This window comes from Schistocerca americana, chromosome 8 (genome assembly GCF_021461395.2).
Source record: "Schistocerca americana isolate TAMUIC-IGC-003095 chromosome 8, iqSchAmer2.1, whole genome shotgun sequence".
Taxonomy (NCBI): Eukaryota; Metazoa; Arthropoda; class Insecta; order Orthoptera; family Acrididae; genus Schistocerca; species Schistocerca americana.
Genome location: NC_060126.1, coordinates 36,684,081 through 36,711,871, shown reverse-complemented (window position 1 = coordinate 36,711,871; position 27,791 = coordinate 36,684,081). Strand labels below are relative to the sequence as shown.

Below are 27,791 nucleotides of genomic sequence, written 5' to 3'. Positions count from 1 at the left end.
TTTTTCACAATCGAGGTGGGTTTCTAGTTTTTTAATAGATCTGAAGGTCTCGGGTTCAATCTCTGGTCAACATTGGAGTAATTAGCTGGGTAATTCAGTTTGAGTGTCGGACGGAGCCTTCTGCCTACTCCTTCTGATAGGACCGTGCCTAGTAAACTGATGGAGTGCTCATATCAACCTTCAGGTCAATGACAGCTTTACTTTATACCTGCGTGATTTGTAGTAATCTGGAATTATTTTACAGATACCCGGCCCGTGTGATCCCGGCCGCCCGTCCATAGTCCGAGGAATTGGACGCCAGCGCCTTCCGACAGTCACGACTGGCGAGATTCGGCGGGAGCAGTATGCCAGGAATCACCCTTCGCTGCATCACACATTCCCGCCACCTTCGGGGGTGGACCTTGAAGTGACGTCGCCACCTTCTTCACCTCCGTCACCTCAGGATGGTGTCGTTGCTTCTGAGCTGCAAAAGACATCTAGCGGATCATTCGAGGTGGCACTGTCGGATTTTTGTTCACGACTCGATGCAGCAGATATTCTCGGTCTGGTCAAGAGTATTATAGACACGCGCGCACCTCCGTCGAGCTTTGCATACGGAGGCGAGTGGGGCTCGACGGACGGATGTGATGATGATGGCGGTGGTGGTGGACTCGCCCTGGAGTACCCGGGCGGTGTGCAGATTGAGCTGAGGGTGTTTGGTTGTGAGTCTAAGGGTCTGAAAATGCGTAGAATATCCGGTGACCACTTACAGTACAGCCAGCTGTGCCAGGAACTGGTGTCTTGCATGTCTGTCTGAAGGTTGCGTTTCAGTTCTGTGACGAGTCTCTCGAGGTATGATTCAGATGCTAATACCTCTGCTGTCACTAAAGAGAAATTCCACGAGCACTAGAAATGTGCTTTCGTGAGTGCCAGATGTACATTTAATGGCAGTTTCATGTAATGGAGCCAGTATTGTCAAAAAGTGATTCTTATTTTTGGTACAGAATTAATGTGTCTTCTCTTTTGAATAGTTATTCTGATATGTAATACATGTGAACTGCAAGTAATTTCTTGACCAGTGTCAAAATTTGCGAGAGCATGTGCACATATTTATTGACGTGCCCTACACGGGAATGTATTTTCTACCACTTTTAATTCTATATCGTAAAAATATTTCATTTAATGTGCCTTTCTACTTGCTTAGTATCTGGGATGTCAGAGTAGACACTAAAGACATAGATTTATTGTCTGGAGTGCCCATTCAGCCAAAAAGACGTAATTGAGTGATACTTTGACAGTGATATTCCCTAATGCCCTAAGTGGAAGTATAGTACTGTCAGTCATTGTGATAGAATAAATGATTATTAAAGACTTACATACTTCATAAGCTATGAATGGCAGAAGTTCTGACAGAAGATGAGTGTTATACATGTTCAGTTTAAAGAAACATTTGCATAAAAAACTACTTACTCTTGTTAAGTCTATGACTTGTCCACCAAGCAATTGCTTATCTTTGACAATGGCAAATTTACTTGTCCTTAAAAACAACAGTGTCTGTTATTAAAGAATGATGATCCACATCTTTCTGACAAAAATGAGGTTACTCATATCCTAACACACAGCAGTAAAACTGTTCCTAGGAATCAGTACCACTGTCACAGGCAGATGCTGTTGATAATGTAGCATTTTATGCACATTTGAAACAAGGTTCTGTTAGCGAGTGTCATAAAGGAGATCTGTGTATGTATTGCAGTGAGCCTCTGCTTATGGATGTGTTATCTGCAGAAATAACACCAGTTTGCTCACAAGCACTGTCAGAACTCTGTGCAATGTTATTGTGTTGGACATTCTTGAAGTTTCATTGTCTGGGACGTCAATGAATTACTTTTTTCTGTGAAAATGCCACTATATTATTTGTGGGAAATGAATAATTTCTACATCACTATGGTCCTGAATTTTACTCTTGTATGAGTTATGGAATGTGACTTAGAGAATGATGGATAAGGACTTTTTTCCTTTTTTGGAAAAGTGAGAAAGCCTTTTTTAGTAGCATCACCTTGTTGTAAGTGTTACTTTCAATAGTATTGTGTGTGTGTGTGTGTGTGTGTGTGTGTGTGTGTGTGTGTGTGTGTCATTTTTGTTAAAAGGCATTGTTCACATCAGGAAGAAAAACCACTCCTCAAGGAGTTGATTCAATGACGTTATCCCTGACAGGTGATTTTATGGCATTCCATTAATTTCTTCTGCATGAACCTTCAAAATACTTTTATCTACATCATATTATAAAGGAGTTTATGGGAAATTATATTTCTTGTTGTTAATGAAGTTTTATTGTATTGTACTATAGATATTTCATTTATGTATCTTCTTTTACCTTGAAAACAACATTATTGTGTTCTATAGATTCAGTACACACATTTTGACTTCCCTTAACTTGTCATAAGTCCTAACAGTTATGTGAGAGTCCATTTTTACCAAATTTGTACAATGCCATCACATACTGCCTGCTGATTGGCATTTGTGGTGTAAGAAAGATAGTTATCAGGATTGTGTGTGGAAACTGCTCACATTAGTTCATACATACATCTATAAAACATAGAGGGTAATGGTATGGGCAAAGTATGATCAAACCTGTATGTGCTGAATGAGCTTTTTTGTTTACGATGAATTCATTTTATTATTACAGTTATTAAAGTGCCTCTGAGTTACAATGAATGTTCTCTGATGTTTCAGTTGTGGAAAGCTCATAAAGCAGCCCAAAATTTCACATTCATTCTTCTTGATAACTTCTACGTAGGTCTCCTCAGAACTGGAATATTTGATAATTGACTGAATCCTGTGCTCATCTTAATAACAGTTGTCAAACAGTGGAAAATTCAGTATGGAATGATGACAATATTTTGAAAAGGATAGATTGCTATGCATCATATGGCAGAGATGTAGAGTCGCAGATGAGCACAACAAAAAGACTGTTAGACAAATAAGCTTTCAGCCAATTTTTCCAAATTTAGAAGGCCTTTTGGCTGAAAGCTTACTTTCCTAACAGTCTTTTTGTTGTGCCTATCTGCAACTCAGCATCTCTGCTATATGGTGAGTAACAATCTATCATTTTCATAATATTGTTAATAACAGCTGTCTGTCACAGCCAACACTACTTAGTTGTAGGTCTGAAACTGGACTTGGATGAGAGCTCATTTGTTGTCATTTTGAGCATTAGACTAGGCAAGACATGCTAAAATTGTATTGTACGGAGAATTCGTTTGAGGAAACCGTAGAGTTATGAGGAAACAGTACAACTGACTAGTACTTGCCCTGAGAAGGTGAATTTCTGATGCTGCTGACAGACAAAATCAAACTAAGAGGAAAGAAAAGAGGGTTGTGTTTTGGAAGGTTAGGAAGAAGAGGCAGGATGTGAGGGGGACACCTGATGTGAGGATGAACAGCTCAGAAAACTAGGTATAGATTTGTTTCTTCTTATTGCGTTTCTCGACAGTACTGAAGTGTTGCCTGCCAATCCTAAATACTGGCGAGCCGTGCACTATGAAAATCACATTGTGGCACAAGTAAAACCTACATCTGAACTGTGGCAACAGATGTCCTGTAGTAATCAACTCTGTTACGGTAATTTAGGTAACCTGACATTAGTTTTGTGTTGGAGAGAATCACAATCGTAGTGTTATATCATTTTTGTGCTGCTAAATAGTTATTCTTTCTCTTTGTCTTCCTTTGCTTTTTACACTGTTTACGTGTTCCTACCAGTATTATTTGCCTTGTGTATTTAGGGGCAATAATATCTACATTTCTGACAGTAAATATGTGTATAACTTATTGCCAACAACAAGTATCTGTAGGATTTCCATTATTGCTATACTTATTTTTATTTTGGGCATTTTGGATTCATCTGGAGCAAATTTGTTCATTGCAGCTGTAGTCCCCTTGCTGCCAAGTCAGCTAAACTCATGGAAAGCTGTTTTTTGGATATAGTACTCTTGTTAGTTTACGACTTCCCACAGCTCAGTTTAGTTGTTACATTAATTTAAAAGTTGATACTAGGGTACGTAATGTATGCGTAACACATAAGAAAAAACAAAATTTAAATATTTCTTTATAAGTAGGAAAATGGACCATCAATGTGGGAGGACATCAAACTGTAAAATACTTGTCAAATACTATAACTTATGAAATGTAAACTTCACTTGTAAACTTATCTGATACAAACATGTCTGAACAACACACATAAGCGTGCAGTATGTTCACCGAGACAACACAAAATAATGATGATTATATATCAAGATCAGCTGATTTCCTTGTGCTTCACTGCACTAGTGTTGCAACATAGAACAAAGCTTTTGGATCCACACTGAGGTTAGCACTCACCTGCTATACAGCATGGAAATGTGCATGCTATAAAAAATAGGGTGAAAAAGTTTTGACATTTTACAGTCGAATAATGTGGAATGTTGACAAATTGTTTAATTGTACATTATGTGTTTTCAGTACAATCGTACTGCTGTTGACTGTTTGTAAAATAAAAGTATCTTATGCCAACTCAAAAACTTAAAACATGGAAATGTCGTAAAACTAAAACATACACATTTGGACTATTTTCATTAGAAGCTGACCTTAAAAACCATGCCAAACAGCCAATGTTCTTTTTATGGATCGACTGTACTTGTATTAACTCCTTCATCTTGTCTGCTTCCATTTACAAAATTGAGATGGAGTTCTGGTTTATTTGACCTCCTTAATAATGTTCCCTGTGCAACCTCTGTAATGTCTTAAAAATGAAATATTTTAATGAGGGAGTCAAGTTCAGTTACTTGGTATACTCACCTGTAGTTTCAGCTTTAGCTTAATAAGACTACAGTACTACTACTTTTTGTGAATTGGTGGGTTTGAGCAAACCTGAGAATACTTTATTTTAACTGTGGAACAATTTTCACAGTATGAGAACTTCTTGAGTGCCTTTGTATGCTGCTTTAGGAGATTAAAATATAAATGTGTGTACTGGATGAATTTTGTAACTTACAAAATTAGTCTTCTATATTTGAGTTAATGTGGATATATTTAATGTCAAATATTGTAAGTAGTCCGTGTTTTGAGTTGTTTATGTTTCTGAAAAATATTTTTGTATGTCTTTATGCCCACTGTTTTAATCAAATCTATACTGTAACTGTGTATATCTTCATTATTCTTCTGTTCAGTTTTTCACATGTAATATAGTGGTACGAATCATAATACAGAAGTAACAGACAGCGCATTAACACAGTTTTAGAGGTGTATTTCTACAATGCCAGTCAGTTGAGCATATTTTCTACTCTTATCTAATAAGACGTATAACATCTGTGGTTACAGCAGAATGAGATTTTAAATTTATGTCAATATAGCAGGCAGATGAGTATGTTCTTATTCTTGAAACAGTGCCTTAATAAGAAGTTTGGCAATTATTTACTTTGTGCTTATCATTATCCACAGCAAAAAATAATTTTAATACCACAGAACTCTTGTTTTAGTACACAATAATAACTGTCTTCAAAAAAATCAAGATATTTGTACCTTTGACCACTCTCAGAAATTTTAATCAGTATAATATACTTCTAGCAGTTGTGATTATGAATGACACAGTTTCTAGTATTATATATCATAGCTGCATGATAGGAAACATAACATTAGCAAATGATGATGTATTTCCATGTGTTTTAAAAGTATAATACATGGAAAGAATTCTGATTCGCTTCCAGTTCCAGATTTTTGTATTGTCGCATTGGGTCTGACTTTGGTACTTGAGGTTTCATGTAACTTTCAGTCATTAATTAAAAGAAATAGTTTTTGAGATATTCATCTAGTGCTGGTAAAATTTGATGATGCATAGAAAGCTCTATTTTATTTTATTTTGATTTTATATCGTAATTGCGTGTGATGAAGCATGTAACAACTCATGTTGTAATTAGCATGATGTCATTAAAATGTTACTGGATAATTAATCCAAATCAAACAGATGTATAAATTACATTGTTGGGTGTAATAATTTTTTCATCAGACAGCAAGCGTTAACTAGTATTGATTCACATTCAGATAACTTTCAAGATTATTTTGAATTTGCAGGCTACAGGATTTCAGTAGCTGCGATGCCATACAGTGCGTGACTGGCAAAGCTCTGTACTAGTTTGAAGGCTCATAAAGTTGCAGAGCTATATGACTGGAGAATTTGTGTTAAAGCACTGATAACTTATTTCAAGATAAGAATGCTGTAGGTCTCCTCGTCTCCCTTCCATTTTGTTTTCAAACATGTTCATCATGTCTTTGGCTTGTAAGACTGAGGTTTTATTACAGTTCCTGAAACATCACTTTGGTGTGCTGAAATGTGTGTCTGTAGCAATCTTGGAAGTAACTTGTTGTTTCTTTTATTGTTACTAGACATATTAGAGAAAACACTTTCAAAATCCAAACTTTTTTTTAATTGCTGTGGATAAACATTTATTCCATTGAAGTAAGAGTCAAAGCATTTCTACCTCCTTCCTACACTTTCACACAGAAAACGCCAACATTTAATGTAACAGTACCTGTACATGCACCAGTTAATTTAAGATGTACTGTTGGTTAGCTATATAGTGACTGTTCTTATATAAATTAACTGAATTTTATTTTACATTGTAGTTCATGTTTTATTTTTAAATTTTGACACAGTTACTTTGTTCTGGAATTTGTTTAGTTCTTGTGTTGCAAATTCATGCTTTGATTAATGGTCTGAAGTGACAGTTTGGGCAAATAAATTTTAGTACTTGTAAGTACAGTTTTTGCAAAACGCACAAGTAAAAATGTAATGTTAAAATGTTTGTGAGCATATCATTTTTATTTTATTTTTATTGTGTATTGGTAAATAGCTGTAGTTTGTTTCTTCAGCTCTGAATGTGACTGATTGTTAAGTGAATAAATATGTTAAAATACTATTTTAATGGAAATTTTGTCTGTAAGTGACAATAGAATACCCAGAGTGGAATATCAACTGCAGTTCAAGGGGCCAGCTGCCCCTTGTGTTGCAGGTGATGTTAGCATTAATGCACTTGCTGTACAAACACTATCATTGTGTCAGTGTCCTGTGTTTACTTGCCACTTCATCTGTTAAGTGAATGAAGATAGGTTTTTCCTTCAGTTACAATTGTGTTTGCATTACACACTGGTGATATCCCTAAATTGTGATAGCTGACATCTTGTTGAATATGTTCCTAGATAACTAAAATTTTTCCTCCTGTTTTCCTTTTTCTATTTCCTAATTATTTTGTAACAGTGTACAGGATTATTTTGTATCAATAACACAAGCAAAACTCTAAAGTCGCAAGATGTTGATTATCATTTTTTAGATATTGGCATTAAATAATGTGGTTTGGTACTTTTACCCTCTAAATAGGATTTCTTAATTCTAATAGCCATTTTAAAAATGGTTAGTCAAAACTGTTTTTTGTGTTTACAATGTTCTCTTAAAAACATAAAAGGAAATCTTGTACTTTAGTTTTGTGTATATGTATGTATGTATGTATGTATGTATGTAATGTATGTAAGTGTACAGAATTAATTATTTCTTTTTGTGTGGATTAAAATTGTATATTTAATTTTCTAAAATTTAGATATTTGTTATTACACTCTGTGCCTCATTACCTGAAGATGACAATGCATTCAAAAATAGTTTGAGCTTCATATGTTAAATTGGCTAGCATTGTTAGTAGTTTAGTTGCAGCATTAAGAAGGACCTTTTAAGTGTTTCAGTATTAAATCTATAAGCAACCTGTGGAGGTATCAGTAACTTATCCATCCACTGCCTCTTAAAAATACTTTTCTTAAATAAAAAATATTGGGTACTGATAAATAACGAACATGACATGTGGGAACCAACACATATATTTTTTAGATCCCCACCTCACCCATCATATGACCTAGTACAACAAAACAGAGTACAGCAACTATCATGTTCTGCCATCAAGTTTAGCAGACACTGTATAAAAGACCAGGTTACTGCAGTCACCAACTCTAGTGGGTAGCTATTTTGGAAATGTTTCTCACAATTTTTAAGGGCACATACATTACTTTCTATGAGTACTGACCTACTATAATTAGAAAAGCAATCTTGGTCAAATTGTTAAGTTCCTACTGCAGGTATGTTTTTGTATTATGCCAATGCTTGGTTAATGAAGTAATGTTAAACAGACAAGTACACTCACGGATAAGAACAAAATTATTTTCTCAATGGAAAGTTACTGATATTCCCTACGAATATAGTATTTGTAATGTCTTAATACTATAGTAAGTCTGTCCACACATGCTGTTGTGCACACTTTTTGAAATTATTGTCTGTACATGTAGCTGCTGTTATGATGAGACAATAATTTGCTTTCATTATGTTGAAGTGTGAACTGATTTAATGTGAGAACGCTACTGCCCTTCTCTTATGCAAGCATCACATCTACATAAATTGGCCTTCATTTATTAAAAAAAGAATAGAATGTTATCTTTTAAATGTAGATGTATATTAATAACAAAGTATTAAGTAACTAATTGTGATTTAAGAAGCACAAGATCTATGCCTTTTCATTTAGAAGTTCTTTTAGCTTTTTGCACAGAGTACATCAAACGTACACTATAATGTTATTCGTGAGGAACAAATAAAAGCTAAGTTTATGATACTGAACTACACAGTCAAAATTGCCAGTATTTACATTTAGCAGCATCACATGTGTTTATTCGAGGCATAATTTATAATTAGTTATACATACACGTAAGTATCTGTGTAAATTTTGTGTGCGTTTGAGGTGGTTGAATGTATTACAAGGACAATCTTAATAGATCTTCAGCAAGCAATTCATTCATTTTTTTTCCAAGCAACTTTGAATGAATCATAGATTTGTAAATAAAAGTTAATCTTTTTGTAAGATTATAGGTAATGTTTCCTGACAATTGATCTCTTTTAATTACAAACTTGCGACACTTACTTATATTTTATTCATATTGACTTAATATTTGTTATAGTCTTCTTAGATTGACATGTATTATATGTGTGCTACTCCACACAGGATGATGTGTAAAGCAAACTACATTGTTTTTCATAGAAGTATAATGTGTAAAAATTATGTATAGTTGTACATAACTAAAGCTTGTGCTGTAAATCTAAGGTAAGACTGTGATTTTTACCATTCTCAAATAAATACCAAGAACACTTCCGGTGCTTCAGATGCTGACTTATTATTGTGCGTAAGGTTTCAAATTTATTATGGAGAAAGTACATCATGCAATCAATATGGGCAGTCTGACTGCATAGTTTGACACAAACCTTTTCATTAATTCTCCATCCATCACATTTCATAAATCTCATCATGAGGGAAAACAAGATGTGATATTGAATAAGTCAAAATACACTGTAAAAAAGAGAAAGTCAGTGAAAACCTGCCACATCAGTCATGTAATGCTTATGCTGTGTCAAACATTTTTGCCAGACGGGGTTCAGAACCTGGATTTCCCATTTAATGCAGTCATTCATCATAATCTTCAGGCAGCGTGAACGTGCCTCCAGCCGTAACTCAAATTTTTATTGTTACTGATGTTCTCTTTTATTACTTCCGAACACAACAACCAGAGTATGTGAGAATAGCGCTATAGTGGTAATGAATGTAGTGGAGGACTGCAGCTTCTCCTGCCGTAAGCATATATATATATATATATATATATATATATATATATAAAAAACAAAGATGAGGTGACTTACCGAACAAAAGCGCTGGCAGGTCGATAGACACACAAACAAACACAAACACACACACAAAATTCAAGCTTTCGCAACAAACTGTTGCCTCATCAGGAAAGAGGGAAGGAGAGGGGAAGACGAAAGGAAGTGGGTTTCGTCTTTCGTCTTCCCCTCTCCTTCCCTCTTTCCTGATGAGGCAACAGTTTGTTGCGAAAGCTTGAATTTTGTGTGTGTGTTTGTCTGTCTTAGTTTCCTTCCATTATATATATATATATATATATATATACATATATATATATATATATAAAATAGAGGGAAACATTCCACGTGGGAAAAATATATCTAAAAAGAAAGATGATGAAACTTACCAAACAAAAGCGCTGGCAGGTCGATAGACACACAAACAAACACAAACACACACACAAAATTCTAGCTTTCGCAACCAATGGTTGCCTCGTCAGGAAAGAGGGAAGGAGAAGGAAAGACAAAAGGATATGGGTTTTAAGGGAGAGGGTAAGGAGTCATTCCAATCCCGGGAGCGGAAAGACTTACCTTAGGGGGAAAAAAGGACAGGTATACACTCGCACACACACACATATCCATCCACACATACACATCCCCCTAAGGTAAGTCTTTCCGCTCCCGGGATTGGAATGACTCCTTACCCTCTCCCTTAAAACCCATATCCTTTTGTCTTTCCTTCTCCTTCCCTCTTTCCTGACGAGGCAACCATTGGTTGCGAAAGCTAGAATTTTGTGTGTATGTTTGTGTTTGTTTGTGTGTCTATCGACCTGCCAGCGCTTTTGTTTGGTAAGTTTCATCATCTTTCTTTTTATATATATATATATATATATATATATATATATATATATATATATATATATATAATGGAAGGAAACATTCCACGTGGGAAAAAATATATATAAAAACAAAGATGAGGTGACTTACCGAACAAAAGTGCTGGCAGGTCGATAGACACACAAACAAACACAAACACACACACAAAATTCAAGCTTTCGCAACAAACTGTTGCCTCATCAGGAAAGAGGGAAGGAGAGGGGAAGACGAAAGGAAGTGGGTTTTAAGGGAGAGGGTAAGGAGTCATTCCAATCCCGGGAGCGGAAAGACTTACCTTAGGGGGAAAAAAGGACAGGTATACACTCGCACACACGCACATATCCATCCACACATACAGACACAAGCAGACATGTCTGCTTGTGTCTCTATGTGTGGATGGATATGTGCGTGTGTGCGAGTGTATACCTGTCCTTTTTTCCCCCTAAGGTAAGTCTTTCCGCTCCCGGGATTGGAATGACTCCTTACCCTCTCCCTTAAAACCCACTTCCTTTCGTCTTCCCCTCTCCTTCCCTCTTTCCTGATGAGGCAACAGTTTGTTGCGAAAGCTTGAATTTTGTGTGTGTGTTTGTGTTTGTTTGTGTGTCTATCGACCTGCCAGCGCTTTTGTTCGGTAAGTCACCTCATCTTTGTTTTTATATATATATATATATATATATATATATATATATATATATATATATATAAAAACAAAGATGATTTGACTTACCAAATGAAAGTGCTGGCAGGTCGACAGACACACAAACATACACACAAAATTCAAGCTTTCGCAACAAACTGTTGCCTCATCAGGAAAGAGGGAAGGAGAGGGAAAGACGAAAGGAAGTGGGTTTCGTCTTTCCCTCTGCTTCCCTCTTTCCTGATGAGGCAACAGTTCGTTGCGAAAGCTTGAATTTTGTGTGTATGTTTGTGTTTGTTTGTGTTTGTCGACCTGCCAGCACTTTCATTTGGTAAGTCACATCATCTTTGTTTTTAGATGTATTTTTCCTACGTGGAATGTTTCCCTCTATTGTAACCATATATATATATATATATATATATATATATATATATATATATATATATATATATATATATATATAAAAAACAAAGATGATGTGACTTACCAAATGAAAGTGCTGGCAGGTCGACAGACACACAAACATACACACAAAATGTATATATACGAGAATGAAATATAAGTAATCGTACTCACCATGCAGCAGAGATGCTGAGTTGCTGAAAGGCACAACAGAAAGACTGTCAGAAAGTTAGCTTTATGAGCATGCCAGCAATATGACATTCTTCATCTCAGTGACTGCTTCATAGCCTGTGCCATCTGGATCCTTCACACCAACACCAGCTCTTCTGAACTGTGCAGGTGGGAACTCTTACTGCAATGTATCCTACATTCCCGTAACCCTCCTGGCCTCAGCCTTCGTTAGTCATTGTCCTTACACATCTAGCCCCTTGCCTGTTCCGAATCCAGCACAAACAGCCCTCTATTCCACCAATGCACCCAGTCTTTTTACTTCTCTCCTATTCCTCTACCCCCCCCCCCCCCCCTCCCCTCTCTCTCTGCACTGCCCTCCATCTAACTTCCGAACTGCACCTAGCTGCCCTCCTTTCCATGTTGTCTCTGCATGCTCCCTGCAACAATTTACCATCCCTCACCCCTATCCTGCTATCCTTCTCCCCCCCCCCCTAACCCACCCCCCACCTCAGCCCCCTCCTTACCCCCACCCAGTTTTCTCTCCTACAATGTGCTACTGGTCCCCGTCTGGCTCCAGCTGCCAGAGACTGTGGTCGTGTGTGTGTGTGTGTGTGTGTGTGTGTGTGTGTGTGTGTGTGTGTGTGTGTTTGACAGAGGCCTTGTTAGCCAAAAGCTCTTTCCTACGGTCTTTTTGTTGTGCTGTTCTGCGACACAGGAGCTCTGCTATATAGTGAGTAGCAACTATCCTTTTAGTAGTATTGTTACATTCCATCCTGGATTTTCCATTGTTTAAATATAAGTAATCAATGGAGATGAGAACATTTACAATACAAGATTGCCTTGTTAGAAATGTCAAACTAGAGTGTAATGACATGAAAAAATATTAGTGAAAACTGTTGCCAGTTCAATGTTTATGAACTGTTTTACTGATATCTTTTCATTTTATTATATTCACATTGTTTTCAATACCACTGATTCCATTTCATTTCACTGAATCTAATCCAGCCTATAACATATCCCTGTGGCAGTCAAAGTTATTCTCCTCCCCAATTTTGTTCCTCACTTGCCCTATTCACCACGGGAGGTGTGCTGTTGGTGTGGTCATACAGCTAATGCTCAATTATACTCAACAATTAAACAGGCTGGGTTTGATACATAGTCCGGAAACAAATTTCATTAAATATACTAACTCCCTGAAACTAATTTTGTGCAGTGTATTAACAACTGACTATCGCTCCACTGCTGTACACTGGTCCAGATTGCCAAAAGGCATTAGATATGGTACCACACTGTTGGCTGATGCATAAGGTGCGATCGTATATGGTGTCTTCTCAGATATGCAATTGGCTCAAAGAATTTTTGCTGTTGAAACACAGTATGTTATATGGAACTAGAATTGGTTAACAGAAATAGAGATATCATTGAATGTATCCTCAAAGAAGCTTAATAGAACCTCTAATATTTTCAGTACACACAAGAGATTGTCAGATAGGGTCAACAACACTGGTGCTGTTGCTGTCACAAAGTAAAGTAAGTATCATCGCTAGCTGATTACAAAGAAATGCAAAGTGTCAGTATTTCCTGTTGGCACATTGACTGACTGGTAGCTTATACGTGACCATATGCAAGAAAATGACCATACATAAGCGAAAGAACCCAGTGGTATCTGTAATGTTACGAACGCAGGAAGCAGGAGAGCCAAGCCAATAAAATATAAATTTTTATCACATATTTTCTTTTCTTCCTAATGGTATTAAAAAGGCAAATTTGTCACAATTTAAAAAACAATAATTCATACAAGTTTAAAATGATTATATGTTTACAACCTTTAAAATACACAAACAGAAAGAAAAAATTCAAAACAATCTCTGAAGTAAACACGCCAAGCAATACTTGATAGCTCAGTCATAGCCGATTTCTTCTAGTTCACTTATGAAAAGCCACTTGGCAACCCAATTTACAACAACATTACAGAGCAGAGGTACAATTACATGGAAGAAAATAAACAAGTTGTTAATCAATGAAAATGAAAAAAATTCATGCTGGAAATAATTATAGCCTGAACACTATCCAATGCACACCATGCACATCATTATCCATGTTAAATCCTAAATATTTACAAGAAGAGTTCATGCCAAAATAAGACTTAGGCTAAAACAATAAATGAATAAATAAATAAAACAAATTAAAAATAAAAACCAGCTTCTGCAGAAATGTATCCTGAATCAGCTACAGCTTATTTCAAACAAGATTACTACAATATAATTAATACAATATAAGGAACACTGTACAAAAGATGCCATTACTTTTATTTCACTTCCCCAAAGTAAAGCCACCAGCATTAATCGGTCTTTAGCTCAAGTTTAACAAGCTGAAGCGCACCACATTTGTTTGGATCCAACTATATTGGTAAAATTCTTATAATTACTCTGTTAAAAATAAATTCTCTTCATCAGTCACCACACAACATGCAGAGCACCTGTCAGCATATCTCCAAAACTAGCAACTGAGTGTTTGAGGCCTGCCCAACTGTAGACTTGCATTTCATTAGCTCTGCACCACACCCTGGGAATAATCTCGGATAAATGACACACTGCTTAACCATAACCATTGACCATCTTGCATGGGGTGTACACACTGGTTGCATTCCTCCAGGGGCAAGATATTGTTCCGAAACTGAAAGCTAACCAACCCAGCAAGCATACAGACCGAGACAGACAAACTTACGCAAGCACATTTAGCATAGAGTTCCTTCTCCAGCTATTTGCATACCCCCTGCTGGGACGCTGCAATTTCCATCAGCGAGTAAAGGAGCAACAATGTCTCTGGCTTACTAGCATTTATCAATATGAACTGGAGCAAGGCCAGAGATCTTTTGATGTTTCCTATCCCATGTCCATATGTTTTAACAGAAAGCTGACTGGTGTAAGGGCCACCCAAATCTTATAAAAACCCTCAAAACAGAGCAGTTATTTCCCAGAAATCTTTTCTGCTGACCTATCATGGGTACGGAAGTTTTTGGTAATCCCCATCATTCAGTGAGGCTGGGCGTCCTGCGAAATCGTACTGCCTAGTTCCTCACCAGTGTGCAAGCTGAATATTTTTCGATCCTCAGACCAGATGTTCTTAATCACCTCAGGATCCGTTTTCTTGGGCAACAAATCATCAGTCTTCCATAAATTTGCTGTAGTTGATTTTAGCAGATATGGCACCATTACTATCTACAACTACACCCATACTCTGCAAGCCACCTGACGCAGTGTGGCGGAGGGTACCTTGAGTACCTCTATCGGTTCTCCCTTCTATTCCAGTCTCGTATTGTTTGTGGAAAGAAGGATTGTCGGTATGCCTCTGTGTGGGCTCTAATCTCTCTGATTTTATCCTCACGGTCTCTTCACGAGATATACGTGGGAGAGAGCAATATACTGCTTGACTTCTCGGTGAGGGTATGTTCTCGAAACTTCAACAAAAGCCCATACCGAGCTACTGAGCGTCTCTCTTGCAGAGTCTTCCACTGGAGTTTATTTATCATCTCTGTAACGCTTTCGCAATTACTAAATGATCCTGTAATGAAGCGCGCTGCTCTCCATTGGATCTTCTCTATCTCTTCTATCAACCCTATCTGGTACGGATCCCACACTGCTGAGCAGTATTCAAGCAGTGGGCGAACAAGCGTACTGTAACCTACTTCCTTTGTTTTCGGATTGCATTTCCTTAGGATTCTTCCAATGAATCTCAGTCTGGCATCTGCTTTACCGACAATCAACTTTATATGATCATTCCATTTTAAATCACTCCTAATGTGTACTCCCAGATAATTTATGGAATTAACTGCTTCTAGTTGCTGACCTGCTATATTGTAGCTAAATGATAAGGGATCTTTCTATGTATTCGCAGCACATTACACTTGTCTACATTGAGATTCAAGTGCCATTTCCTGCACCATGCATCAATTCGCTGCAGATCCTCCTGCATTTCAGTACAATTTTCCATTGTTACAACCTCTTGATATACCACAGCATCATCCGCAAAAAGCCTCAGTGAACTTCCGATGTCATCCACAAGGTCATTTATGTATATTGTGAATAGCAACGGTCCTACGACACTCCCCTGCGGCACACCTGAAATCACTCTTCCTTCGGAAGACTTCTCTCCATTGAGAATGACATGTTGTGTTCTGTTATCTAGGAACTCTTCAATCCAATCACACAACTAGTCTGATAGTCCATATGCTCTTACTCAGATCATTAAACGACTGTGGAGAACTGTATCAAACACCGTGCGGAAGTCAAGAAACACGGCATCTACCTGGGAACCCGTGTCTGTGGCCCTCTGAGACTCGTGGACGAATAGTGCGAGCTGGGTTTCACATGATCGTCTTTTTCGAAACCCATGCTGATTCCTACAGAGTAGATTTCTAGTTTCCACAAAAGTCATTATACTCGAACATAATACGTGTTCCAAAATTCTACAACTGATTGACGTTAGAGATATAGGTCTATAGTTCTGCACATCTGTTCGACGTCCCTTCTTGAAAATGGGGATGACCTGTGCCCTCTTCCAATCCTTTGGAACGCTACGATCTTCTAGAGACCTATGGTAAACCGCTGCAAGGAGGGGGGCAAGTTCCTTCGCGTACTCTGTGTAAAATTGAACTGGTATCCCATCAGGTCCAGCGGCCTTTCCTTTTTTGAGCGATTTTAATTGTTCTCTATCCCTCTGTCGTCTACACTCCTGGAAATGGAAAAAAGAACACATTGACACCGGTGTGTCAGACCCACCATACTTGCTCCGGACACTGCGAGAGGGCTGTACAAGCAATGATCACACGCACGGCACAGCGGACACACCAGGAACCGCGGTGTTGGCCGTCAAATGGCGCTAGCTGCGCAGCATTTGTGCACCGCCGCCGTCAGTGTCAGCCAGTTTTCCATGGCATACAGAGCTCCATCGCAGTCTTTAACATTGGTAGCATGCCGCGACAGCGTGGACGTGAACCGTATGTGCAGTTGACGGACTTTGAGCGAGGGCGTATAGTGGGCATGCGGGAGGCCGGGTGGACGTACCGCCGAATTGCTCAACACGTGGGGCGTGAGGTCTCCACAGTACATCGATGTTGTCGCCAGTGGTCGGCGGAAGGTGCACGTGCCCGTCGACCAGGGACCGGACCGCAGCGACACACGGATGCACGCCAAGACCGTAGGATCCTACGCAGTGCCGTAGGGGACCGCACCGCCACTTCCCAACAAATTAGGGACACTGTTGCTCCTGGGGTATCGGCGAGGACCATTCGCAACCGTCTCCATGAAGCTGGGCTACGGTCCCGCACACCGTTAGGCCGTCTTCCGCTCACGCCCCAACATCGTGCAGCCCGCCTGCAGTGGTGTCGCGACAGGCGTGAATGGAGAGACGAATGGAGACGTGTCGTCTTCAGCGATGAGAGTCGCTTCTGCCTTGGTGCCAATGATGGTCGTATGCGTGTTTGGCGCCGTGCAGGTGAGCGCCACAATCAGGACTGCATACGACCGAGGCACACAGGGCCAACACCCGGCATCATGGTGTGGGAAGCGATCTCCTACACTGGCCGTACACCACTGGTGATCGTCGAGGGGACACTGAATAGTGCACGGTACATCCAAACCGTCGTCGAACCCATCGTTCTACCATTCCTAGACCGGCAAGGGAACTTGCTGTTCCAACAGGACAATGCACGTCCGCATGAATCCCGTGCCACCCAACGTGCTCTAGAAGGTGTAAGTCAATTACCCTGGCCAGCAAGATCTCCGGATCTGTCCCCCATTGAGCATGTTTGGGACTGGATGAAGCGTCGTCTCACGCGGTCTGCGCGTCGAGCACGAACGCTGGTCCAACTGAGGCGCCAGGTGGAAAAGGCATGGCAAGCCGTTCCACAGGACTACATCCAGCATCTCTACGATCGTCTCCATGGGAGAATAGCAGCCTGCATTGCTGCGAAAGGTGGATATACACTGTACTAGTGCCGACATTGTGCATGCTCTGTTGCCTGTGTCTATGTGCCTGTGGTTCTGTCAGTGTGATCATGTGATGTATCTGACCCCAGGAATGTGTCAATAAAGTTTCCCCTTCCTGGGACAATGAATTCACGGTGTTCTTATTTCAATTTCCAGGAGTGTATTTCGATATCTACCATTTTGCCATCTGTGCAACAATTTAGAGAAGGAACTACAGTGCAGTCTTCCTCTGTGAAACAGCTTTGGAAAAAGACATTTGCCTCATCAACTGCATAGTTGAAGGCAAAGTTAAGCCACCCTAGGGATTTGCCCCAATTTTTTTGTGAATGCCCACAAAAAATAATTCATGTAGATTTTATATTGTGAGTCACTGTTTTTGCAAAGGAAGGTTGTGGGTAATACGGATTGTGACAACGTTCCCTGCTTTATTTCTTTCTTCATTTGTTGTCCTCGCTGTCAATGTACTGGCTGGAAAAATTGAGGTGGAAGTGCAGTACTGTCTACTGTAAATGAGGGAGCTGACAAGTGCACATTTGCATTTCACAGTTGTTTACTTTCACCTTTCACAGTGCCCCATATACACATTTAATATGGCCAGTGCACTATTGCTTAACTTTCGATAAGCCTCATACTGCTACAATAGTTCACTGTTGAATATCTATGAGTAGTAAAAACATAACCACATAATTCACAGTTCTTTCAGAATAATCAGGTATGTATGGAACAGACATTGTCATTGTTCCAACACAGCCTAATTGTGTTACACTTACTTCACAGTTAAGTTGATGCATTGTTGTTGTTCTAACCAACACAGGTTTCTAATCGGAAATTCGGCCATGGACTGACTGTCTCAGGACCTAAAATTGGGCCCATATATATTCTCACAATAATAGGTGCTAAAACTACACATTGTTCGAAGTTTCATTTACAGAAATTACAATTAAAGCTTAACTCATTAAAGTAACTGAATACATAAAAAAATTCGTTCCTTTTAACAGTTTCTTCTACTACAAGGGTTAGGCCGAATTATTTGTTTAAATGATGAAATTAACAAATATCATTACTCAAACAAACTTTTGACAAAACTGTTAATTACTTTGGAATTAATCAAGGGCTGGCTTTTCAGACATGTTTTCTAATAGAGCCAAATAAATACTTAAAGAATGCTAGTGTTTCATCTTGCAAACGTTTATAATTATTATAGAATTTATATTTGTTTGTGCATCAACAATAGAATTTAAGTTATGAAACAATTACTGATTTCACCCTATAACAAAAGATACTAACTAGGAATAGTTGAAATAAATTAGAAAATCAGTTACATACATAAAACTAAGCACAAAATGAGATCTGGTGTTATATTCTTTCAAACTGAGGGCCAACCATTCTCTTTTATGGAAATGCTGATTATACTCACAAATGTTAATGCTAATTAGTTAAAAGTGAAAAAGTGAATTTTAAGGAGGCAGATGGCAAAACAAGAGGGGAAGTAAAAATATCCCAGCTTGCTTTGTTACAGGGATGGTGGTGATGAGGGATATTCCAAGGACAAAATAAAATTTGCGTTACTCCCTAGATGTAAACTTGGGGATGTTATCACTGATCACCTCTGATGGACTAAAACAAGAAAAAATGCCTTCCAGATGTCAAAAACGTGATACCAGGGGTCATCTCCTTGCTATGGAATAACCACACAAAGTGACTAAAAAGCTTCTACCTCGGCAAAATTATATGTGTTCCCACCTTCGGTCCAGGGAAGCAGGCCCAAATAGTTGACAGATAACTTTTCTGTAGGTTTCTATTTGTGATTAAAAAATAAGAAACCTCTGTGGGTATTTGAATTAGGCTTCACACACACACTGAACACTGAGCTATAAGCTTCGTCAAGTCAGAATTCAATGTAGGCAATGTCAGATGCCCCTCCACACAGTCATCAGTGGAAATGTTGGAAGACTGGCTGCACAAGCTCCTTTGGTAAACAAATATTTGGGATTCCATCAAGATGGGTGTGGTAGCACAGGTGTCCTTTATTCGTTTGGTACCTGCTAATTGACTTTCCTTCCCTCACTTGCCTTTTAATACTCCCTGGCTGTTTGTCCTCATCATGAAAGTCTTATAAATTTTCAAGGAAGCAAGAAATTTCTGTTAGAATTGTAGCACTCGAAAAAAAAAATGTGGGCCTGCCTTCTGAGGCTGAGCAGCTGCTTGCTCGATTTCAAACATCTGATGTAGCGTGTTCGCCATTCAGCTGTCACCATTCTTTACATGCCTCACCAAAAACTTAAATGCCAACATGTTGACTACCCAATGGGCTGTTCTCATGGTTTTTCAGGGTCTCACCAAAAGCAAGCTCAGGGCTCAATGATCAGTCACCGATTTAAAGCCCTTTTTCTCAAGATAGATGTGAAATTTCTCTAAACCAAATAACGTGGCCAGTGCCTCCAGTTTGTAAACTGAATGTTTCATTTCAGTGACAGACAAGAACCTGGCTGCACAAAAATATGCTGACATTCCCTGCTTGGCTCCTGAAACAGAATCGTTGCTACACTAATGTAGGATGCATCCATTTGAAGGACAAATTTTTTCCTAAAATCTGGGATCGCTGGAACTCGCATATTATTTAATGCCACCTTTAATGTGCCAAACAATGCTTGTTGACTACGAGATCAGAAAAAAAAACCAACAAACCTTATCTTTTTATGAAGTTGATTTAATGCTGCACCAACTATGCAAAATGAAGGATGAATTAAAAAAAAAAAATTCTGGCTGTCTCAGTGAATCATGCTATTTCCCATTTGTCTTTTGGGATGGATAATTTTGAATGGTGTTGGTCCTATCCTTATCATTTTTAATACTTTGAGACAAAAGCCGGTGTTCCAGGAAGGAAATTTCAGAACATGCGAATTTAGCTTTGGTAGGCTTCACACTAAAACCAGCCTGCCTTAGGTGCTCCAATACTTGTCTTCAATAATCAAGATGTTCTGTAAAAGTTCTAGTATAAATGACTGTGTCATCCATTTAACTATACATAAATTGACATTTTAAATCTACCAAGGTGGAAGCCAATAGGTCAGATAGTGCTGCAGCTCATGTCACCAAACCAAATGGGGCTCTGATGAAATCAGAGGGATTACAATCAGTTCTGAAAGCTGTAAAGGGCTTAGGTCTTTTGGTTGACAGTACTTGAGACCTAATTAGAATTTGGTACTGTGAAATAATGGGCTCCAGAGAATCTCATAAAGCAGTTGTGGAGGTACGGTGACGAAAGTGGTTCTAACACAGACTTGTTGTTTAGGACCCAGTGATCCACAACTGGTTGGTATGCCTTACCCTTTCCTTTAAAAACCAAAAGCATAGAGGTCACATAAGGCAACATGGAGAGCATAATGGCTCCATTCTGTAACAACTGATTAATAATGTGTTTCAGCTCCTACATCTAGCTTGGGGGTAAGTGGTTACACAACTGCCATACTGGCACCTCATCAGTTAATTGAACATCATACTCAATATTGTTTGTAACACCCAGTTGGTCTGCCAAAATGTCAAGGAATTGATCCAATAAATCCAAACTCTCCTGACCATCTCCTGACTTCAGATTATCAAATTGAAATTTATTTCCCACCCATTCCACTGCAAAAATTCTGTGGACCTGATTATTCTCAAATAGCCTATAACTCTTCTCAGGGTGCTTCCTAGCAAAATCCAAACACATTGTGACTTTATAGTAAAGTCACAGCCCAAAATAATGCACAAAGAAAGACCCCTATCTACCAGAAAATCCAATGGCCAAGACAAGTTCTGAAATTTCGCATAGACCCACACTTTAACAAGCAATGGCAAATTTTTCCCATTCACAATGTAGTATTGTTGGTTATTAGGCTTATTAGACGGAAAGGGTGGGAATTTCCAAATGTTCCCTGACTTTGGTACCAGTAGTAATCCATTAAGGAGCAACTATTTCCTGAATCTAACAGGCTACAAACCCACTCCCAAATAAAGATAGCACAAATGAAGGAAGACTGTGACTCATCCCCCCCCCCCTCCCCCACCATAATCTTATTTCAACCCTTTGGTGCCCACCTGCCTTACCAATACCATCAACTGCTCTTAAGGTTCAAGTGTTGAACCTTAACAATCTCTAGCTATGTGTGCAGGCAGATTAAATTATAAGCAATCCCCCTAATAAAAAGAACCTTGCCTCTTGCCTTTCAACCTCCCGATTCACTGGACTGGCTGCTGTTAATTCATGGTTAGTTTCAGTTGTAGTACTCTTACCATCATTAAAGTTAAGTCTTTCCACAGTTTCTGCTAATTGATCAAGTTCCATGAACTTCTCAGGCTTCCCCTTGAAAACCAATTGCAAACAATCCTCAGGGCACATATCATCCAAAGTGTTCCTAACTGCATTATTTTTAACAGTCTCTAAACATAGTGCGAGTCTAGCCTTAAGGATACCCTCCACATTGTGGCCCAAAACTTTCACGGTAACCCTGAACTCTAAAATAATATGTATTAGTTAGCTCATTTCTATGACTATTAGACAGTTTTTCAGAATCAATTTACCTGTGCAATCCTCCAGAGGATCTCCGCTTGTGGATAATTTGTTCGACAAGCCCCTGGTGAGAGAGTAAATCATGTGGAACATAAAAAGGGGCACAATTTGAAGGGCATCAGTTGGATGCTGCAAGTTAACTGCTAATCACAATTACTGCACCATTTTCCCACTGGTCTCAACAGGCAACATCTCTATTCCCTCAACTATCCCAGCTATCGGGATGGGAAGTTATTAAAACAGCACCACATTCTTGTATCTCCACCATCCATCACATTCTACACTTAAATTAGACCATCTTCCAACAACTCCTGCTGAAGGAAGCAATTACTTAGAAGTAAGTTGCAACACTTTACCTCATAATTTTTCAAGAACTAGGGTTCAGTATTAACCTGGGACAAATCCTGGACCTGACTGGCCAAGTGGCTTAGTTGGGATTCAATATGCATTGTTTGCTTCTGGAAAAGGCTGTTGGGCTGTAAAAATTCGACTTTGGCATGCACAGTGGAGAGGTATTCAGTGCACAGGTTAGGAGCCACACCTACTTCACCTGTATCTTGTCCAGTCAGCTGTAGCAGACAGTCTCTGTGCCACAAGACTCTGTGTTTATTCCATCACACTTCCCTCATCAGCTGATCACTAACACAAAGTTCATATTGTAATAAATCTCTTTCCTTTTTCTTTTCTTTCTTTCTTTTCTGTCTGTCTGTCTCTCTCTCTCTCTCTCTCTCTCTCTCTCTCTCTCTCTCTCTTAGATACGAGGTGGCAATCATTTCTAGGGTGCCCATATTTGCCAGTAAAATAACCTGTAATACATTACAAGGAATAGTACTGAGCAATGGAATTCTATTAGCTTAATTTCCTCAAATTACCAAATTTTGTTTACATTTTCTGGTACTAGACCTCGCCCTATCACACAACCATGATCTTGCTACCACTGAAATGTTGGCAATGCACAAAGTGGGGGGGGGGATGCTTTAAAATTCACGGAAAAAAAGTTGGTATGCCCTTTTAGAGGTTTCCAGCTCACTCCAGATTTATTGTTGCAACAGTGCCTATGGAGTAAATGAACTAATTACATTATTTTGCAGATCATAAGCACAAGCAGTGCTGAGGTACCAGTTATCAACCCATGCTGAAACACCCATATTGGTACGTCGTGTAGCCGCCTCAGGCGGCAATGCAGGCACTGCCTCTGACATTCAGTCAATTGTACGGATGGCAAATACTGCTCTGGGATGTGGTATACTGGTATACCATCCCTACTCGACCTGTTCACATAGTTCTGTAAGTGTTATTGATTGACGAGTTGCACAAGTCATTTCTTGTCTCACTGTATCTCACACATGCTTGTCTGAAGATCATGTTTCCCAGGGAAGTTGCTGCATGTCTTGCAGAGAACATCAAGTTTCACAGGTGGCGTGTGGATGAGCATTATCCTGTTGGAATAACACATAACCTTCCTGTTGCAAGAACAGCAAAAGAACAGGTCTAATAACATTCTCCACATACCAAGTGCTGGATAGCAACCTCTCCAGAAACAGCAAAGGTGAATGAGAGCTGTAGCAACATGTCCGACTTGTGTGGCAATTCTCCAAAAGGACCATCTCACTACTCGTAAGGCCGCAGTTTGACCCCATTCAAAGTCACTCAGTTGGCAGTAGGAGACACGAATGTGTGTCCATGGCACAGTTCATTGCTCGCTTCACACATTTGCACCTCTCTGAGCCTTCTGGCTGTGCATTCTCTATTAAAAGTTAGACACAGATGGCACTCTAGCAGCTATGGCCCTACGATATCTGTTTGTGAAAGATGCTGAAACCATTATCATACATCTACTATCGCCCAGATGGCATATGCCATCATCGGATCAAAATTGACGTTGTCTTTCTGGTGTACTAAATTTTTTTCCGGCACTGTATAAAATTTTATCACAGAGGTATGAGTGAAGCAAATTTGGCTCAATTAAAGAGACGATCATCCATTTGAATTTAAAACAATTAAACTTTTACTACCTTCTAATTAACAAATTGAAAGAAAACAATTCAAAACAGTCTCTGTAGTAAACACACTGTGCAATGATTGCTCATTCACAGCCAGTTTCTACTAGTTCTGTTACAAAAAGCCATACTGACAGTCCAGTTTATTACAACGTAATAGAGCAGAGTTACATGAGTAATATTTATGTTTACATGAAAAGAAGTACAACCAATTGATAACTAATAAAAATTTCAAAAAATGCCAAAAATAATTGCAGCCTTAACACTAGCTGGTGCAAATTAATAATGTAAATCATTATGCATATTAAAAGTCAAATTTTGATGAAAGAATTCATGTCCAAATAATGCTCGGTAATTTCACTTCCCCAAAGTGTGGCCACCAACATTACTAGATCTTTAGCTCAAGTTCAACATGGTGAAGCTCACCAGTTTCAATGGGAAACAACTATGCTGGCCACATTCCTGTAATTGCTCCTTAAAAATAAATGCTCTTCATCAGTCTCCACGCAGCACACTGAGCACCCACTCGCTTACCTCTGGAATTCGTGCCTGAGGGTTTGAGGTCTGCTCAACTGTAGACTTCTGTCGATTAGCTGTGTGCCACACACCGAGCATAGTCACAACTAAATGCCACACCGCTTCACCATAACTATCACACTATCTGAGATGGGGTGTGCGGGCTGGCTGCATTCATCCGAGCACAAGCTATGGCTCCAGAACAGAGCCAGCTAACACTACCAAGCCAAGGAAGACTGACTTGCACAGGCACACTTGACATTAAGTTCCTTCTCCTGCTGGCAGTGTCCGCCAGCAAGTAATGGAGTAACGGTGTCTCTTGTACACTGGAATTTATTGATGTGAACCAGTGCATGACTCCATATCTGATTAAAATGTTATTGGTTAACTTTTGCAGCCAATCGCACTGTCTGAATACTTGTGGGTAGTCATATGCAGTGATAGAGAAAGTAAAAATACGTGAATTATGTTGCTGGAATGGCAAATGGCCAATTTGTGGAGAAAAGTCTCATAAAATGCCATATAATGTAATTGTACTATGAAAAGAATAGTTGCTATGTGTATTTTCCTGCTTCCATTTGGTGAGCAGCTTTTTTATCTATCCAATTACATTATACACTCCTGGAAATGGAAAAAAGAACACATTGACACCGGTGTGTCAGACCCACCATACTTGCTCCGGACACTGCGAGAGGGCTGTACAAGCAATGATCACACGCACGGCACAGCGGACACACCAGGAACCGCGGTGTTGGCCGTCGAATGGCGCTAGCTGCGCAGCATTTGTGCACCGCCGCCGTCAGTGTCAGCCAGTTTGCCGTGGCATATGGAGCTCCATCGCAGTCTTTAACACTGGTAGCATGCCGCGACAGCGTGGACGTGAACCGTATGTGCAGTTGACGGACTTTGAGCGAGGGCGTATAGTGGGCATGCGGGAGGCCGGGTGGACGTACCGCCGAATAGCTCAACACGTGGGGCGTGAGGTCTCCACAGTACATCGATGTTGTCGCCAGTGGTCGGCGGAAGGTGCACGTGCCCGTCGACCAGGGACCGGACCGCAGCGACGCACGGATGCGCGCCAAGACCGTAGGATCCTACGCAGTGCCGTAGGGGACCGCACCGCCACTTCCCAGCAAATTAGGGACACTGTTGCTCCTGGGGTATCGGCGAGGACCATTCGCAACCGTCTCCATGAAGCTGGGCTACGGTCCCGCACACCGTTAGGCCGTCTTCCGCTCACGCCCCAACATCGTGCAGCCCGCCTCCAGTGGTGTCGCGACAGGCGTGAATGGAGGGACGAATGGAGACGTGTCGTCTTCAGCGATGAGAGTCGCTTCTGCCTTGGTGCCAATGATGGTCGTATGCGTGTTTGGCGCCGTGCAGGTGAGCGCCACAATCAGGACTGCATACGACCGAGGCACACAGGGCCAACACCCGGCATCATGGTGTGGGGAGCGATCTCCTACACTGGCCGTACACCACTGGTGATCGTCGAGGGGACACTGAATAGTGCACGGTACATCCAAACCGTCATCGAACCCATCGTTCTACCATTCCTAGACCGGCAAGGGAACTTGCTGTTCCAACAGGACAATGCACGTCTGCATGTATCCCGTGCCACCCAACGTGCTCTAGAAGGTGTAAGTCAACTACCCTGGCCAGCAAGATCTCTGGATCTGTCCCCCATTGAGCATGTTTGGGACTGGATGAAGCGTCATCTCACGCGGTCTGCACGTCCAGCACGAACGCTGGTCCAACTGAGGCGCCAGGTGGAAATGGCATGGCAAGCCGTTCCACAGGACTACATCCAGCATCTCTACGATCGTCTCCATGGGAGAATAGCAGCCTGCATTGCTGCGAAAGGTGGATATACACTGTACTAGTGTCGACATTGTGCATGCTCTGTTGCCTGTGTCTATGTGCCTGTGGTTCTGTCAGTGTGATCATGTGATGTATCTGACCCCAGGAATGTGTCAATAAAGTTTCCCCTTCCTGGGACAATGAATTCACGGTGTTCTTATTTCAATTTCCAGGAGTGTATTTCTGAAAAATGATCGTTTTTACTATCACAAAATGCCACGTATTTGTAACAGAAACTGCATACAAGATACCAGTGTGACTAATGCTTTATTTATGCTCTGTTGTTTAGGATTATTAAGAAGTAATTGTGAAAGCAGACACCAAAGGAATTTCAAGGTGTCCTCCTAGGATTGTAACACTTGTGGAGGTATAAAAAAGTGCACTTAAAGGGGAATCACTCAATTTATGAATGGAATAGGATAGGGAGAAATTTATAGTGATAGTATTCTCTGCTATGCACTGTGCAATGGCTTGTGAAGTATTTGTGTAGACAGATGTACTCACATTTACCAAGAATGTCGACTGGTACGGATGTCACTGAGTAGCACAACAAACAAAATTAAAAAGTGGAGGCTCAAGTTGGCAATGAAGCACTATTCAATATCAAAGTGAAAATAATTCGAGGCAACCTCCGAAAATGCTGGATTCATTACAACTTCCTGATAAATGACTGTCAGATGGCTGGGCACAGTGGAGATGAGGAGCACATCCAGTCATTGCCAAAGTCTTTTAATTTTGTTCAGATTTAGATAGCTGGCACAGAGAAGTTGAGATAAACACAGACATCGCCTGTTGTTACTTATATCTCCCTTAAAGTCTTACGTTTAATCCTCCTCTTTTTAAGAGTTTTTTGCATTAATCATCTGCACTGTTTCTCTTATTTGTTCTGTTCTCATTTTCTGCATTTTCTTCCATCTTACAGATAATCTTTGCTCCTTTGTAATAAGCCCAGACATTCTTTTTCCTTTTGGCTATGGAAGTTGTGGTTGAAGCCATAACACACTTGCTCCTCACCACTGCAGTTCCATGGGGATTGAAAGCAAATATTATTTGTTTCACTTTTTAAAATATTTGTGGTCAGAGGAGAAAAAATGTCAGCAATAAGGGATGCTTT

At 39.8% G+C, this 27,791-nt stretch overlaps 1 protein-coding gene across 1 annotated transcript in view; it reads left to right on the top strand.

Annotated features, from left to right (window-relative positions):
* LOC124544969 (serine/threonine-protein kinase SIK3-like) overlaps nt 1-9,201 on the top strand; it is a 181,409-nt gene extending 172,208 nt beyond the window's left edge. The window contains exon 19 of the mRNA XM_047123717.1: nt 245-9,201. Coding sequence (XP_046979673.1) covers nt 245-796 — 552 coding nt within the window. The 3' untranslated portion in view covers nt 797-9,201. The remainder of the gene's footprint in view (nt 1-244) is intronic.
* Nucleotides 9,202-27,791: the final 18,590 nt, after the last annotated feature.